General features: G+C 42.5%; 1 protein-coding gene across 3 annotated transcripts in view; it reads left to right on the forward strand.

Annotated features, from left to right (window-relative positions):
* nme7 (NME/NM23 family member 7) overlaps positions 1–17,536 on the forward strand; it is a 124,765-nt gene extending 107,229 nt beyond the window's left edge. For all 3 annotated transcript variants that reach the window (XM_042322826.1, XM_042322828.1, XM_042322827.1), the window contains one exon: positions 17,199–17,536. In XM_042322826.1, coding sequence (XP_042178760.1) covers positions 17,199–17,231 — 33 coding nt within the window. In that variant the 3' untranslated portion in view covers positions 17,232–17,536. The remainder of the gene's footprint in view (positions 1–17,198) is intronic.
* The last annotated feature ends 361 nt before the right edge of the window (positions 17,537–17,897 follow it).

The raw sequence follows: 17,897 nt of genomic DNA on the forward strand, positions 1-17,897 counted from the left end.
AGTCCTGTCTACTGCTATAGTCCTGTCTAACATAGTGTTATAGTCCTGTCCAACATAGTGCTATAGTCCTGTCTAACATACTGCTATAGTCCTGTCTACTGCTATAGTCCTGTCTAATACTGCTATAGTCCTGTCTAACAAACTGCTATAGTCCTGTCCAACATAGTGCTATAGTCCTGTCTACTGCTATAGTCCTGTCTAACATACTGCTATAGTCCTGTCTACTGCTATAGTCCTGTCTAACATAGTGCTATAGTCCTGTCTAACATACTGCTATAGTCCTGTCTAACATACTGCTATAGTCCTGTCTACTGCTATAGTCCTGTCTACTGCTATAGTCCTGTCTAACATAGTGCTATAGTCCTGTCTAACATAGTGCTATAGTCCTGTCTACTGCTATAGTCCTGTCTACTGCTATAGTCCTGTCTACTGCTATAGACCTGTCTACTGCTATAGTCCTGTCTACTGCTATAGTCCTGTCTAACATACTGCTATAGGCCTGTCTAACATAACATACTGCTATAGTCCTGTCTATCATGCTGTTATAGTCCTGTCTAACATACTGCTATAGTCCTGTCTAACATACTGCTATAGTCCTGTCTAACATACTGCTATAGTCCTGTCTAACATACTGCTATAGTCCTGTCTAACATAGTGCTATAGTCCTGTCTAACATAGTGCTATAGTCCTGTCTAACATACTGCTATAGTCCTGTCTAACATACTGCTATAGTCCTGTCTAACATAGTGCTATAGTCCTGTCTAACATAGTGCTATAGTCCTGTCTAACATAGTGCTATAGTCCTGTCTAACATACTGCTATAGTCCTGTCTAACTTAGAACATAGTGTGAAAGTCCTGTCTACTGCTATAGTCCTGTCCAACATAGTGCTATAGTCCTGTCTACTGCTATAGTCCTGTCCAACATAGTGCTATAGTCCTGTCTACTGCTATAGCCCTGTCTAACATAGTGCTATAGTCCTGTCTAACATACTGCTATAGTCCTGTCTACTGTTATAGTCCTGTCTACTGCTATAGTCCTGTCTAACTTAACTTACTGCTATAGTCCTGTCTAACATAGTGCTATAGTCCTGTCTAACATACTGCTATAGTCATGTCCACTGCTATAGTCCTGTCTACTGCTATAGCCTGTCTACTGCTATAGTCCTGTCTACTGCTATAGTCCTGTCTAACATAGTGCTATAGTCCTGTCTAACGTACTGCTATAGTCCTGTCTAACGTACTGCTATAGTCCTGTCTACTGCTATAGTCCTGTCTAACATAGTGCTATAGTCCTGTCTACTGCTATAGACCTGTCTACTGCTATAGACCTGTCTACTGCTATAGGCCTGTCTAACATAACATACTGCTATAGTCCTGTCTAACATGCTGTTATAGTCCTGTCTAACATACTGCTATAATCCTGTCTAACATACTGCTATAGTCCTGTCTACTGCTATAGTCCTGTCTAACATACTGCTATAGTCCTGTCTAACATACTGCTATAGTCCTGTCTACTGCTATAGTCCTGTCCAACATACTGCTATAGTCCTGTCTAATATAGTGCTATAGTCCTGTCTAACATACTGCTATAGTCCTGTCTAACATAGTGCTATAGTCCTGTCTAATATACTGCTATAGTCCTGTCTAACATACTGCTATAGTCCTGTCTAACATAGTGCTATAGTCCTGTCTACTGCTATAGTCATGTCTAACATACTGCTATAGTCCTGTCTACTGCTATAGTCCTGTCTACTGCTATAGTCCTGTCTAACATAGTGGTATAGTCCTGTCTACTGCTATAGTTCTGTCTACTGTTATAGTCCTGTCTAACATAGTGCTATAGTCCTGTCTACTGCTATATTCCTGTCTACTGCTATAGTCCTGTCTACTGCTATAGTCCTGTCTACTGCTATAGTCCTGTCTACTGCTACAGTCCTGTCTAACATAGTGCTATAGTCCTGTCTACTGCTATAGTCCTGTCTACTGCTATAGCCCTGTCTAACATAGTGCTATAGTCCTGTCTAACATAGTGCTATAGTCCTGTCTACTGCTATAGTCCTGTCTACTGCTATAGTCCTGTCTACTGCTATAGTCCTGTCTAACATGCTGCTATAGTCCTGTCTCCTGCTATAGTCCTGTCCAACATAGTGCTATAGTCCTGTCTAACATACTGCTATAGTCCTGTCTACTGCTATAGTCCTGTCTACTGCTATAGTCCTGTCTACTGCTATAGCCCTGTCTAACATAGTGCTATAGTCCTGTCTAACATACTGCTATAGTCCTGTCTACTGCTATAGTCCTGTCTACTGCTATAGCCCTGTCTAACATGCTGCTATAGTCCTGTCTACTGCTATAGTCCTGTCTAACATAGTGTTATAGTCCTGTCCAACATAGTGCTATAGTCCTGTCTAACATAGTGTTATAGTCCTGTCCAACATAGTGCTATAGTCCTGTCTAACATAGTGCTATAGTCCTGTCTAACAAACTGCTATAGTCCTGTCCAACATAGTGCTATAGTCCTGTCTACTGCTATAGTCCTGTCTACTGCTATAGTCCTGTCTAACATACTGCTATAGTCCTGTCTACTGCTAGAGTCCTGTCTAACATAGTGCTATAGTCCTGTCTAACATACTGCTATAGTCCTGTCTACTGCTATAGTCCTGTCTAACATAGTGCTATAGTCCTGTCTAACATACTGCTATAGTCCTGTCTAACATACTGCTATAGTCCTGTCTAACATACTGCTATAGTCCTGTCTAACATAGTGCTATAGTCCTGTCTAACATAGTGCTATAGTCCTGTCTAACATACTGCTATAGTCCTGTCTAACTTAGAACATAGTGTGAAAGTCCTGTCTACTGCTATAGTCCTGTCCAACATAGTGCTATAGTCCTGTCTACTGCTATAGTCCTGTCCAACATAGTGCTATAGTCCTGTCTACTGCTATAGTCCTGTCTACTGCTATAGTCCTGTCTACTGCTATAGTCCTGTCTAACATAGTGCTATAGTCCTGTCTAACATACTGCTATAGTCCTGTCTACTGCTATAGACCTGTCTACTGCTATAGTCCTGTCTACTGCTATAGTCCTGTCTAACATACTGCTATAGGCCTGTCTAACATAGTGCTATAGTCCTGTCTAACATGCTGTTATAGTCCTGTCTAACATACTGCTATAGTCCTGTCTAACATACTGCTATAGGCCTGTCTAACATACTGCTATAGTCCTGTCTAACATACTGTTATAGTCCTGTCTAACATGCTGTTATAGTCCTGTCTAACATACTGCTATAGTCCTGTCTAACATACTGCTATAGTCCTGTCTACTGCTATAGTCCTGTCTAACATACTGCTGTAGTCCTGTCTAACATACTGCTATAGTCCTGTCTAACATACTGCTATAGTCCTGTCTACTGCTATAGTCCTGTCCAACATACTGCTATAGTCCTGTCTAATATAGTGCTATAGTCCTGTCTAACATACTGCTATAGTCCTGTCTAATATAGTGCTATAGTCCTGTCTACTGCTATAGTCCTGTCTAACATACTGCTATAGTCCTGTCTACTGCTATAGTCCTGTCTAACATAGTGGTATAGTCCTGTCTACTGCTATAGTTCTGTCTACTGTTATAGTCCTGTCTAACATAGTGCTATAGTCCTGTCTACTGCTATATTCCTGTCTACTACTATAGTCCTGTCTACTGCTATAGTCCTGTCTACTGCTACAGTCCTGTCTAACATAGTGCTATAGTCCTGTCTACTGCTATAGTCCTGTCTACTGCTATAGCCCTGTCTAACATAGTGCTATAGTCCTGTCTAACATAGTGCTATAGTCCTGTCTACTGCTATAGTCCTGTCTACTGCTATAGTCCTGTCTACTGCTATAGCCCTGTCTAACATAGTGCTATAGTCCTGTCTAACATACTGCTATAGTCCTGTCTACTGCTATAGTCCTGTCTACTGCTATAGTCCTGTCTACTGCTATAGTCCTGTCTAACATGCTGCTATAGTCCTGTCTCCTGCTATACTCCTGTCCAACATAGTGCTATAGTCCTGTCTAACATACTGCTATAGTCCTGTCTAACATACTGCTATAGTCCTGTCTACTGCTATAGTCCTGTCTAATACTGCTATAGTCCTGTCTAACAAACTGCTATAGTTCTGTCTACTGCTATAGTCCTGTCCAACATAGTGCTATAGTCCTGTCTACTGCTATATTCCTGTCTACTGCTATAGTCCTGTCTACTGCTATAGTCCTGTCTACTGCTATAGTCCTGTCTACTGCTATAGCCCTGTCTAACATAGTGCTATAGTCCTGTCTAACATACTGCTATAGTCCTGTCTAACATAGTGCTATAGTCATGTCTACTGCTATAGTCCTGTCTACTGCTATAGTCCTGTCTACTGTTATAGTCCTGTCTACTGCTATAGTCCTGTCTAACATAGTGCTATAGTCCTGTCTACTGCTATAGTCCTGTCTACTGCTATAGTCCTGTCTACTGCTATAGTCCTGTCTACTGCTATAGTCCTGTCTACTGCTATAGCCTGTCTACTGCTATAGTCCTGTCTAATATACTGCTATAGTCCTGTCTACTGCTATAGTCCTGTCTAACATACTGCTATAGTCCTGTCTACTGCTATAGTCCTGTCTACTGCTATAGTCCTGTCTAACATAGTGGTATAGTCCTGTCTACTGCTATAGTTCTGTCTACTGTTATAGTCCTGTCTACTGCTATATTCCTGTCTACTGCTTTAGTCCTGTCTACTGCTATATTCCTGTCTACTGCTATAGTCCTGTCTACTGCTACAGTCCTGTCTAACATAGTGCTATAGTCCTGTCTACTGCTATAGTCCTGTCTACTGCTATAGCCCTGTCTAACATAGTGCTATAGTCCTGTCTAACATAGTGCTATAGTCCTGTCTTCTGCTATAGACCTGTCTACTGCTATAGTCCTGTCTACTGCTATAGTCCTGTCTACTGCTATAGTCCTGTCTACTGCTATAGTCCTGTCTACTGCTATAGTCCTGTCTACTGCTATAGCCCTGTCTAACATAGTGCTATAGTCCTGTCTAACATACTGCTATAGACCTGTCTACTGCTATAGACCTGTCTACTGCTATAGTCCTGTCTACTGCTATAGTCCTGTCTACTGCTATAGTCCTGTCTACTGCTATAGTCCTGTCTAATGCTATAGCCCTGTCTAACATGCTGCTATAGTCCTGTCTACTGCTATAGTCCTGTCTAACATAGTGTTATAGTCCTGTCCAACATAGTGCTATAGTCCTGTCTAACATACTGCTATAGTCCTGTCTACTGCTATAGTCCTGTCTAATACTGCTATAGTCCTGTCTCACATACTGCTATAGTCCTGTCTAACATAGTGCTATAGTCCTGTCTACTGCTATAGTCCTGTCTACTGCTATAGTCCTGTCTAATATAGTGCTATAGTCCTGTCTACTGCTATAGTCCTGTCTAACATACTGCTATAGTCCTGTCTACTGCTATAGTCCTGTCTAACATACTGCTATAGTCCTGTCTACTGCTATAGTCCTGTCTACTGCTATAGTCCTGTCTAACATAGTGCTATAGTCCTGTCTAACATAGTGCTATAGTCCTGTCTACTGCTATAGTCCTGTCTACTGCTATAGACCTGTCTACTGCTATAGTCCTGTCTACTGCTATAGTCCTGTCTAACATACTGCTATAGGCCTGTCTAACATAACATACTGCTATAGTCCTGTCTAACATAGTGCTATAGTCCTGTCTAACATACTGCTATAGTCCTGTCTAACATACTGCTATAGTCCTGTCTAACATACTGCTATAGTCCTGTCTAACATAGTGCTATAGTCCTGTCTAACATAGTGCTATAGTCCTGTCTAACATACTGCTATAGTCCTGTCTAACTTAGAACATAGTGTGAAAGTCCTGTCTACTGCTATAGTCCTGTCCAACATAGTGCTATAGTCCTGTCTACTGCTATAGTCCTGTCCAACATAGTGCTATAGTCCTGTCTACTGCTATAGCCCTGTCTAACATAGTGCTATAGTCCTGTCTAACATACTGCTATAGTCCTGTCTACTGTTATAGTCCTGTCTACTGCTATAGTCCTGTCTAACTTAACTTACTGCTATAGTCCTGTCTAACATAGTGCTATAGTCCTGTCTAACATACTGCTATAGTCATGTCCACTGCTATAGTCCTGTCTACTGCTATAGCCTGTCTACTGCTATAGTCCTGTCTACTGCTATAGTCCTGTCTAACATAGTGCTATAGTCCTGTCTAACATACTGCTATAGTCCTGTCTAACGTACTGCTATAGTCCTGTCTACTGCTATAGTCCTGTCTAACATAGTGCTATAGTCCTGTCTACTGCTATAGACCTGTCTACTACTATAGTCCTGTCTGCTATAGGCCTGTCTAACATAACATACTGCTATAGTCCTGTCTAACATGCTGTTATAGTCCTGTCTAACATACTGCTATAATCCTGTCTAACATACTGCTATAGTCCTGTCTACTGCTATAGTCCTGTCTAACATACTGCTATAGTCCTGTCTAACATACTGCTATAGTCCTGTCTACTGCTATAGTCCTGTCCAACATACTGCTATAGTCCTGTCTAATATAGTGCTATAGTCCTGTCTAACATACTGCTATAGTCCTGTCTAACATAGTGCTATAGTCCTGTCTAATATACTGCTATAGTCCTGTCTAACATACTGCTATAGTCCTGTCTAACATAGTGCTATAGTCCTGTCTACTGCTATAGTCCTGTCTAACATACTGCTATAGTCCTGTCTACTGCTATAGTCCTGTCTACTGCTATAGTCCTGTCTAACATAGTAGTATAGTCCTGTCTAACATAGTTCTGTCTACTGTTATAGTCCTGTCTAACATAGTGCTATAGTCCTGTCTACTGCTATATTCCTGTCTACTGCTATAGTCCTGTCTACTGCTATAGTCCTGTCTACTGCTATAGTCCTGTCTATACAGTCCTGTCTAACATAGTGCTATAGTCCTGTCTAACATAGTGCTATAGTCCTGTCTACTGCTATAGTCCTGTCTACTGCTATAGCCCTGTCTAACATAGTGCTATAGTCCTGTCTAACATAGTGCTATAGTCCTGTCTACTGCTATAGTCCTGTCTACTGCTATAGTCCTGTCTACTGCTATAGCCCTGTCTAACATAGTGCTATAGTCCTGTCTAACATACTGCTATAGTCCTGTCTACTGCTATAGTCCTGTCTACTGCTATAGTCCTGTCTACTGCTATAGTCCTGTCTAACATGCTGCTATAGTCCTGTCTCCTGCTATAGTCCTGTCCAACATAGTGCTATAGTCCTGTCTAACATAGTGCTATAGTCCTGTCTTCTGCTATAGACCTGTCTACTGCTATAGTCCTGTCTACTGCTATAGTCCTGTCTACTGCTATAGTCCTGTCTACTGCTATAGTCCTGTCTACTGCTATAGTCCTGTCTACTGCTATAGCCCTGTCTAACATAGTGCTATAGTCCTGTCTACTGCTATAGTCCTGTCTAACATACTGCTATAGTCCTGTCTAACATAGTGCTATAGTCCTGTCTAACATACTGCTATAGTCCTGTCTACTGCTATAGTCCTGTCTAATACTGCTATAGTCCTGTCTAACAAACTGCTATAGTCCTGTCCAACATAGTGCTATAGTCCTGTCTACTGCTATAGTCCTGTCTACTGCTATAGTCCTGTCTAACATGCTGTTATAGTCCTGTCTACTGCTATAGTCCTGTCTAACATAACATACTGCTATAGTCCTGTCTAACATGCTGTTATAGTCCTGTAACATACTGCTATAGTCCTGTCTAACATAGTGCTATAGTCCTGTCTAACATACTGCTATAGTCCTGTCTAACATACTGCTATAGTCCTGTCTACTGCTATAGTCCTGTCTAACATAGTGCTATAGTCCTGTTTAACTTAGAACATAGTGTGAAAGTCCTGTCTACTGCTATAGTCCTGTCCAACAGTGCTATAGTCCTGTCTACTGCTATAGCCCTGTCTAACTTACTGCTATAGTCCTGTCTACTGCTATAGTCCTGTCTACTGCTATAGTCCTGTCTACTGCTATAGTCCTGTCTAACATAGTGCTATAGTCCTGTCTAACATAGTGCTATAGTCCTGTCTACTGCTATAGTCCTGTCTACTGCTATAGCCTGTCTACTGCTATAGTCCTGTCTAACATACTGCTGTAGTCCTGTCTAACATACTGTGCTATAGTCCTGTCTAACATACTGCTATAGTCCTGTCTACTGCTATAGTCCTGTCCAACATAGTGCTATAGTCCTGTCTACTGCTATAGTCCTGTCTAACATAGTGGTATAGTCCTGTCTAACATACTGCTATAGTCCTGTCTACTGCTATAGTCCTGTCTAACATACTGCTATAGTCCTGTCTACTGCTATAGTCCTGTCTAACATAGTGGTATAGTCCTGTCTACTGCTATAGTTCTGTCTACTGTTATAGCCCTGTCTAACATAGTGCTATAGTCCTGTCTAACATAGTGCTATAGTCCTGTCTACTGCTATAGACCTGTCTACTGCTATAGTCCTGTCTACTGCTACAGTCCTGTCTAACATAGTGCTATAGTCCTGTCTACTGCTATAGTCCTGTCTACTGCTATAGCCCTGTCTAACATAGTGCTATAGTCCTGTCTAACATAGTGCTATAGTCCTGTCTACTGCTATAGTCCTGTCTACTGCTATAGTCCTGTCTACTGCTATAGCCCTGTCTAACATAGTGCTATAGTCCTGTCTAACATACTGCTATAGTCCTGTCTACTGCTATAGTCCTGTCTACTGCTATAGTCCTGTCTACTGCTATAGTCCTGTCTACTGCTATAGTCCTGTCTAACATGCTGCTATAGTCCTGTCTCCTGCTATAGTCCTGTCCAACATAGTGCTATAGTCCTGTCTAACATACTGCTATAGTCCTGTCTAATACTGCTATAGTCCTGTCTAACAAACTGCTATAGTCCTGTCCAACATAGTGCTATAGTCCTGTCTACTGCTATAGACCTGTCTACTGCTATATTCCTGTCTACTGCTATAGTCCTGTCTACTGCTATAGTCCTGTCTACTGCTATAGTCCTGTCTAACATAGTGCTATAGCCCTGTCTAACATACTGCTATAGTCCTGTCTAACATAGTGCTATAGTCATGTCTACTGCTATAGTCCTGTCTACTGTTATAGTCCTGTCTACTGCTATAGTCCTGTCTAACATAGTGCTATAGTCCTGTCTAACATAGTGCTATAGTCCTGTCTACTGCTATAGTCCTGTCTACTGCTATAGTCCTGTCCTGCTATAGCCTGTCTACTGCTATAGTCCTGTCTACTGCTTTAGTCCTGTCTACTGCTATAGTCCTGTCTCACATACTGCTATAGTCCTGTCTAACATACTGCTATAGACCTGTCTACTGTTATAGTCCTGTCTACTGCTATAGTCCTGTCTACTGCTATAGTCCTGTCTAACATACTGCTATAGTCCTGTCTAACATACTGCTATAGTCCTGTCTAATATAGTGCTATAGTCCTGTCTACTGCTATAGTCCTGTCTAACATACTGCTATAGTCCTGTCTACTGCTATAGTCCTGTCTAACATAGTGCTATAGTCCTGTCTACTGCTATAGTCCTGTCTACTGCTATAGTCCTGTCTAATATAGTGCTATAGTCCTGTCTAACATACTGCTATAGTCCTGTCTAATATAGTGCTATAGTCCTGTCTACTGCTATAGTCCTGTCTAACATACTGCTATAGTCCTGTCTACTGCTATAGTCCTGTCTAACATAGTGGTATAGTCCTGTCTACTGCTATAGTTCTGTCTACTGTTATAGTCCTGTCTAACATAGTGCTATAGTCCTGTCTACTGCTATATTCCTGTCTACTGCTATAGTCCTGTCTACTGCTATAGTCCTGTCTACTGCTATAGTCCTGTCTAACATAGTGGTATAGTCCTGTCTACTGCTATAGTCCTGTCTACTGCTATAGCCCTGTCTAACATAGTGCTATAGTCCTGTCTAACATAGTGCTATAGTCCTGTCTACTGCTATAGACCTGTCTACTGCTATAGTCCTGTCTACTGCTATAGTCCTGTCTACTGCTATAGTCCTGTCTACTGCTATAGTCCTGTCTACTGCTATAGCCCTGTCTAACATAGTGCTATAGTCCTGTCTAACATACTGCTATAGTCCTGTCTACTGCTATAGTCCTGTCTACTGCTATAGCCCTGTCTAACATGCTGCTATAGTCCTGTCTAACATAGTGCTATAGTCCTGTCTAACATACTGCTATAGTCCTGTCTACTGCTATAGTCCTGTCTACTGCTATAGTCCTGTCTACTGCTATAGTCCTGTCTACTGCTATAGCCCTGTCTAACATGCTGCTATAGTCCTGTCTACTGCTATAGTCCTGTCTACTGTTATAGTCCTGTCCAACATAGTGCTATAGTCCTGTCTAACATAGTGCTATAGTCCTGTCTACTGCTATAGTCCTGTCTACTGCTATAGTCCTGTAACATACTGCTATAGTCCTGTCTACTGCTATAGTCCTGTCTACTGCTATAGTCCTGTCTAACATACTGCTATAGTCCTGTCTACTGCTATAGTCCTGTCTAACATAGTGCTATAGTCCTGTCTAACATACTGCTATAGTCCTGTCTACTGCTATAGTCCTGTAACATACTGCTATAGGCCTGTCTAACATAACATACTGCTATAGTCCTGTCTAACATACTGCTATAGTCCTGTAACATACTGCTATAGTCCTGTCTAACATACTGCTATAGTCCTGTCTAACATAACATACTGCTATAGTCCTGTCTACTGCTATAGTCCTGTCTAACATAGTGCTATAGTCCTGTCTAACATACTGCTATAGTCCTGTTTAACTAGAACATAGTGTGAAAGTCCTGTCTACTGCTATAGTCCTGTCAACAGTGCTATAGTCCTGTCTACTGCTATAGCCCTGTCTAACATAGTGCTATAGTCCTGTCTAACATACTGCTATAGTCCTGTCTACTGTTATAGTCCTGTCTACTGCTATAGTCCTGTCTAACTTGCTATAGTCCTGTCTAACATAGTGCTATAGTCCTGTCTACTGCTATAGTCCTGTCTAACTTACTGCTATAGTCCTGTCTAACATAGTGCTATAGTCATGTCTACTGCTATAGTCCTGTCTACTGCTATAGTCCTGTCTACTGCTATAGTCCTGTCTAACATAGTGCTATAGTCCTGTCTAACATAGTGCTATAGTCCTGTCTACTGCTATAGTCCTGTCTACTGCTATAGTCCTGTCTACTGCTATAGTCCTGTCTACTGCTATAGTCCTGTCTACTGCTATAGTCCTGTCTAACATAGTGCTATAGTCCTGTCCAACATAGTGCTATAGTCCTGTCTAACATACTGCTATAGTCCTGTAACATACTGTTATAGTCCTGTCTAACATACTGCTATAGTCCTGTCTAACATACTGCTATAGTCCTGTCTACTGCTATAGTCCTGTCTAACATGCTGTTATAGTCCTGTCTAACATGCTGTTATAGTCCTGTCTACATAGTGCTATAGTCCTGTCTAACATAGTGCTATAGTCCTGTCTACTGCTATAGACCTGTCTACTGCTATAGTCCTGTCTACTGCTATAGTCCTGTCTACTGCTATAGTCCTGTCTACTGCTATAGTCCTGTCTACTGCTATAGCCCTGTCTAACATAGTGCTATAGTCCTGTCTAACATACTGCTATAGTCCTGTCTACTGCTATAGTCCTGTCTACTGCTATAGTCCTGTCTACTGTAGCCCTGTCTAACATAGTGCTATAGTCCTGTCTACTGCTATAGCCCTGTCTAACATGCTGCTATAGTCCTGTCTACTGCTATAGTCCTGTCTAACATAGTGTTATAGTCCTGTCCAACATAGTGCTATAGTCCTGTCTAACATAGTGTTATAGTCCTGTCCAACATAGTGCTATAGTCCTGTCTAACATAGTGCTATAGTCCTGTCTACTGCTATAGTCCTGTCTACTGCTATAGTCCTGTCTAACATACTGCTATAGTCCTGTCTACTGCTATAGTCCTGTCTACTGCTATAGTCCTGTCTAACATACTGCTATAGTCCTGTCTACTGCTATAGTCCTGTCTAACATGCTGTTATAGTCCTGTAACATACTGCTATAGTCCTGTCTAACATACTGTTATAGTCCTGTCTAACATACTGCTATAGTCCTGTCTAACATGCTGTTATAGTCCTGTCTAACATAACATACTGCTATAGTCCTGTCTAACATGCTGTTATAGTCCTGTCTACTGCTATAGTCCTGTCTAACATAACATACTGCTATAGTCCTGTCTACTGCTATAGTCCTGTCTAACATAGTGCTATAGTCCTGTCTAACATAGTGCTATAGTCCTGTTTAACTTAGAACATAGTGTGAAAGTCCTGTCTACTGCTATAGTCCTGTCCAACAGTGCTATAGTCCTGTCTACTGCTATAGCCCTGTCTAACATAGTGCTATAGTCCTGTCTAACATACTGCTATAGTCCTGTCTACTGTTATAGTCCTGTCTACTGCTATAGTCCTGTCTACTGCTATAGTCCTGTCTAACATAGTGCTATAGTCCTGTCTACTGCTATAGTCCTGTCTAACTTACTGCTATAGTCCTGTCTAACTGCTATAGTCATGTCTACTGCTATAGTCCTGTCTACTGCTATAGTCCTGTCTACTGCTATAGTCCTGTCTAACATAGTGCTATAGTCCTGTCTAACATAGTGCTATAGTCCTGTCTACTGCTATAGTCCTGTCTACTGCTATAGCCTGTCTACTGCTATAGTCCTGTCTACTGCTATAGTCCTGTCTAACGTACTGCTATAGTCCTGTCTAACATAGTGCTATAGTCCTGTCTAACATACTGCTATAGTCCTGTCTAACATACTGCTATAGTCCTGTCTAACATACTGCTATAGTCCTGTCTAACATACTGTTATAGTCCTGTCTAACATACTGTTATAGTCCTGTCTAACATACTGTTATAGTCCTGTCTAACATACTGCTATAGTCCTGTCTAACATACTGCTATAGTCCTGTCTACTGCTATAGTCCTGTCTAACATACTGCTATAGTCCTGTCTAACATGCTGTTATAGTCCTGTCTAACATACTGCTATAGTCCTGTCTAACATACTGCTATAGTCCTGTCTAACATACTGCTATAGTCCTGTCTAACATACTGCTATAGTCCTGTCTAACATACTGCTATAGTCCTGTCTAACATACTGCTATAGTCCTGTCTAACATGCTGTTATAGTCCTGTCTAACATACTGCTATAGTCCTGTCTACTGCTATAGTCCTGTCTAACATACTGCTATAGTCCTCCCCCGTCACTCAAGTGCATTTGTTGTTGCTTACCCTTGTTCTCAGTCCTGTCTAACATACTTGTTCTCAGTCTGCATGGTCAACAGCACATGACACTTGTATAGTCCATGGTCAACGCAGCACATGGAGACACTTGTAACTCAGTCTGCATGGTCAACGCAGCACATGGAGACCCTTGTGTTCTCAGTCTGCATGGTCAACGCAGCACATACTGTGTATCAGTCTGCATGGTCACTGCAGCACATGGAGACACTTTATCAGTCTGCATGGTCAACGCAGCACATGGAGACACTTGTTCTCAGTCTGCATGGTCTGCATGGTCACGCAGCACATGGAGACACTTGTTCTCAGTCTGCATGGTCAACGCAGCACATGGAGACACTTGTTCTCAGTCTGCATGGTCAACGCAGCACATGGAGACACTTGTTCTCAGTCTGCATGGTCACTGCAGCACATCTTGTGTTCTCAGTCTGCATGGTCAACGCAGCACATGGAGACACTTGTTCTCAGTCTGCATGGTCACTGCAGCACATGGAGACACTTGTGTTCTCAGTCTGCATGGTCAACGCAGCACATGGAGACACTTGTTCTCAGTCTGCATGGTCAACGCAGCACATGGAGACACTTGTTCTCAGTCTGCATGGTCAACGCAGCACATGGAGACACTTGTTCTCAGTCTGCATGGTCAACGCAGCACATGGAGACACTTGTTCTCAGTCTGCATGGTGCAGCACATGGAGACACTTGTTCTCAGTCTGCATGGTCTGCATGGTGCAGCACATGGAGACACTTGTGTTCTCAGTCTGCATGGTCAACGCAGCACATGGAGACACTTGTTCTCAGTCTGCATGGTCACTGCAGCACATGGAGACCCTTGTGTTCTCAGTCTGCATGGTCAACGCAGCACATGGAGACACTTGTTCTCAGTCTGCATGGTCAACGCAGCACATGGAGACACTTGTGCTCAGTCTGCATGGTCAACGCAGCACATGGAGACACTTGTGTTCAGTCTGCAGTCAACGCAGCACATGGAGACACTTGTTCTCAGTCTGCATGGTCACTGCAGCACATGGAGACCCTTGTGTTCTCAGTCTGCATGGTCAACGCAGCACATGGAGTATGTCTAAGTCTGCATGGTCAAAGCACATGGAACACTTGTTCTGTCTGCATGGTCAATGAGCACATGGAGACATGTCCTCAGTCTGCATGGTCACTGCAGCACATGGAGACACTTGTGTTCAGTCTGCATGGTCAACGCAGCACATGGAGACACTTGTTCTCAGTCTGCATGGTCACTGCAGCACATGGAGACCCTTGTGTTCTCAGTCTGCATGGTCAACGCAGCACATGGAGACACTTGTGCTCAGTCTGCATGGTCAACGCAGCACATGGAGACACTTGTGATCAGTCTGCATGGTCAACGCAGCACATGGAGACACTTGTGTTCAGTCTGCATGGTCAACGCAGCACATGGAGACACTTGTACTCAGTCTGCATGGTCACTGCAGCACATGGAGACACTTGTTCTCAGTCTGCATGGTCAACGCAGCACATGGAGACATTTGTCCTCAGTCTGCATGGTCAACGCAGCACATGGAGACACTTGTTCAGTCTGCATGGTCAACGCAGCACATGGAGACACTTGTCCTCAGTCTGCATGGTCACTGCAGCACATGGAGACCCTTGTGTTCTCAGTCTGCATGGTCAACGCAGCACATGGAGACACTTGTTCTCAGTCTGCATGGTCAACGCAGCACATGGAGACACTTGTGCTCAGTCTGCATGGTCAACGCAGCACATGGAGACACTTGTGCTCAGTCTGCATGGTCAACGCAGCACATGGAGACACTTGTGATCAGTCTGCATGGTCAACGCAGCACATGGAGACACTTGTGTTCAGTCTGCATGGTCACTGCAGCACATGGAGACCCTTGTGTTCTCAGTCTGCATGGTCAACGCAGCACATGGAGACACTTGTGCTCAGTCTGCATGGTCAACGCAGCACATGGAGACACTTGTTCTCAGTCTGCATGGTCAACGCAGCACATGGAGACACTTGTTCTCAGTCTGCATGGTCACTGCAGCACATGGAGACACCTGTTATCAGTCTGCATGGTCAACGCAGCACATGGAGACACTTGTGTTCAGTCTGCATGGTCAATGCAGCACATGGAGACACTTGTGATCAGTCTGCATGGTCACTGCAGCACATGCAACAATGACAACGATATTGTTTCCACTTTGATCTTAATATAAATCCACAAGCGTTCTATAATTACAATATTAACTTGTGTTTCTTACGTCTGCAAACTGCTAGCTTGTATTTTCTTAGCAAGTTAAGCTAAATCGTGTTAGCTACTAATGCTAACTAGCTAATAAAAGTACTGAGTCAGAGCAAACGTAGCTCGCTAGTACAGCCTGACACCAGTACTGGTGGAGGCCCAAATCAGCATGTTGTTTGTGCAACAGTATCTTCTAAATCAAAGAGGAATAGGCAAAGAATGAACATGTTGGCTATATGAATAAAGATTTAATGTAGCCAAAGATTATAGGGTCCCCCTAGGAAACACTGAACATCACTTTGGTTCCTACCCTGTCACAATAACTCTGTCCATGGCATTTTCATTCGTTGTTATGTCAAACACTGTATTCATATTCTAACTAGAAATCTAATTAACATTGTATTTCCATGATTCCAAAAGTTCACCCAAGTGTTTTAATCTAAATCGCAATTGCAACATTTGGTTAAGAAGGCCTTGGTATTTTTTGTTCATATCGTGGCAGTGTGGAAATGATCTCAAATGACTGGAGGAAATGCTTTGTGGTTGGAGTTGAATTGAACAGTATAAACCAATCAGAATGGAGAAAGACCCATTGAAAATCACTTAGAATATATATGTGTTGCCACCCTCGGGTCACACACTACTCATAAAGCAAAAACATCAAATGATATGATATTCTGGCCATATCGACCAGCCCTCATTTCCTGTATCTGAAGGTAGAACTCTGACTACCCAGCATGCCCAGAGAGCAAGTAAAGTGCACCTACCGCTGGCCAATCAGATAGCTCAGATCACCATGTCTGCACAGTTTCCTTGAACCATAGACAGAAACCTTGAAAGAGACGACGTTACTGTGAGATTTCAACAAGTTGTTACTCAGCACTGTCAACACGTTGTTACTCAGCGCTGTCAACAAGTTGTTACTCAGCGCTGTCAACACGTTGTTACTCAGCACTGTCAACACGTTGTTACTCAGCACTGTCAACACGTTGTTACTCAGCACTGTCAACACGTTGTTACTCAGCACTGTCAACACGCTGTTACTCAGCACTGTCAACACGCTGTTACTCAGCACTGTCAACACGTTGTTACTCAGCGCTGTCAACACGTTGTTACTCAGCGCTGTCAACACGTTGTTACTCAGCACTGTCAACACGTTGTTACTCAGCGCTGTCAACACGTTGTTACTCAGCACTGTCAACACGTTGTTACTCAGCGCTGTCAACACGTTGTTACTCAGCACTGTCAACACGTTGTTACTCAGCACTGTCAACACGTTGTTACTCAGCGCTGTCAACACTTTCATAAGCCATGAAATGCACGTTCTCCCTACTTCTTACTACTACTATTCTACTATAACTCAACCTAAGCATATGCTGTCTGGGATAGGCCACCTCATTTTAAAAAGCTATCTATCAATGTAATATTTTAGTTACAGTAATCCTGTTTCTAAACTAGGATTTTAGGAGAATTGTCATTTTTCAGAGATTCATAATTGTTCATTTTCCCTTTCAACAGGTCCAATATTTCTTCAAGATTTTGGATGGATGAAGATAAATGCACATTCCATTTCCATGAGTCTGTATTAAAATAAAAGAGACATTGACCACGGGATCATTTCTCCATTTATTTGTCTTTAAGGTCTTACCCAGATGGACTCCTGATGAGTGTCCGGATGTTCAACATTGATCACTTTTACACCAACAAAACCTCCTATTACACAGGGTACTGCATTGCTTCTGATATTCTAACTTTTTGACCAGCGACTTTGGTATCGGATCCATACATTACACTTTTTCCTGCGGAAAAAAAAATTATACAACTGCATAAATATAAAACTCTTCCACCATGAAAATGAATAACATTCATTAGAAAGTTACACCACGTCATGTGATGTCTCCAGCAAATAAAAGGGTTGGTTTTAAAAAACAAAGAGTTGCTGTCAGTGTTTCCATGGAGGAGGAAGGAAGATAGTCTTCCCTGCCTGCTGCAAGACACAAAACACTGCTCTAGACTACATGGAGGGTGAGGAGAAGCATTGAACATAGAGAGAGGAGGAGGAGGAGAAGCATTGAACATAGAGAGAGGAGGAGAAGCATTGAACATAGAGAGAGGAGGAGGAGCATTGAACATAGAGAGAGGAGGAGGAGCATTGAACATAGAGAGGAGGAGAAGCATTGAACATAGAGAGGAGGAGAAGCATTGAACATAGAGAGG

This window comes from Oncorhynchus tshawytscha, linkage group LG06, assembly GCF_018296145.1.
Source record: "Oncorhynchus tshawytscha isolate Ot180627B linkage group LG06, Otsh_v2.0, whole genome shotgun sequence".
Classification (NCBI taxonomy): domain Eukaryota; kingdom Metazoa; phylum Chordata; class Actinopteri; order Salmoniformes; family Salmonidae; genus Oncorhynchus; species Oncorhynchus tshawytscha.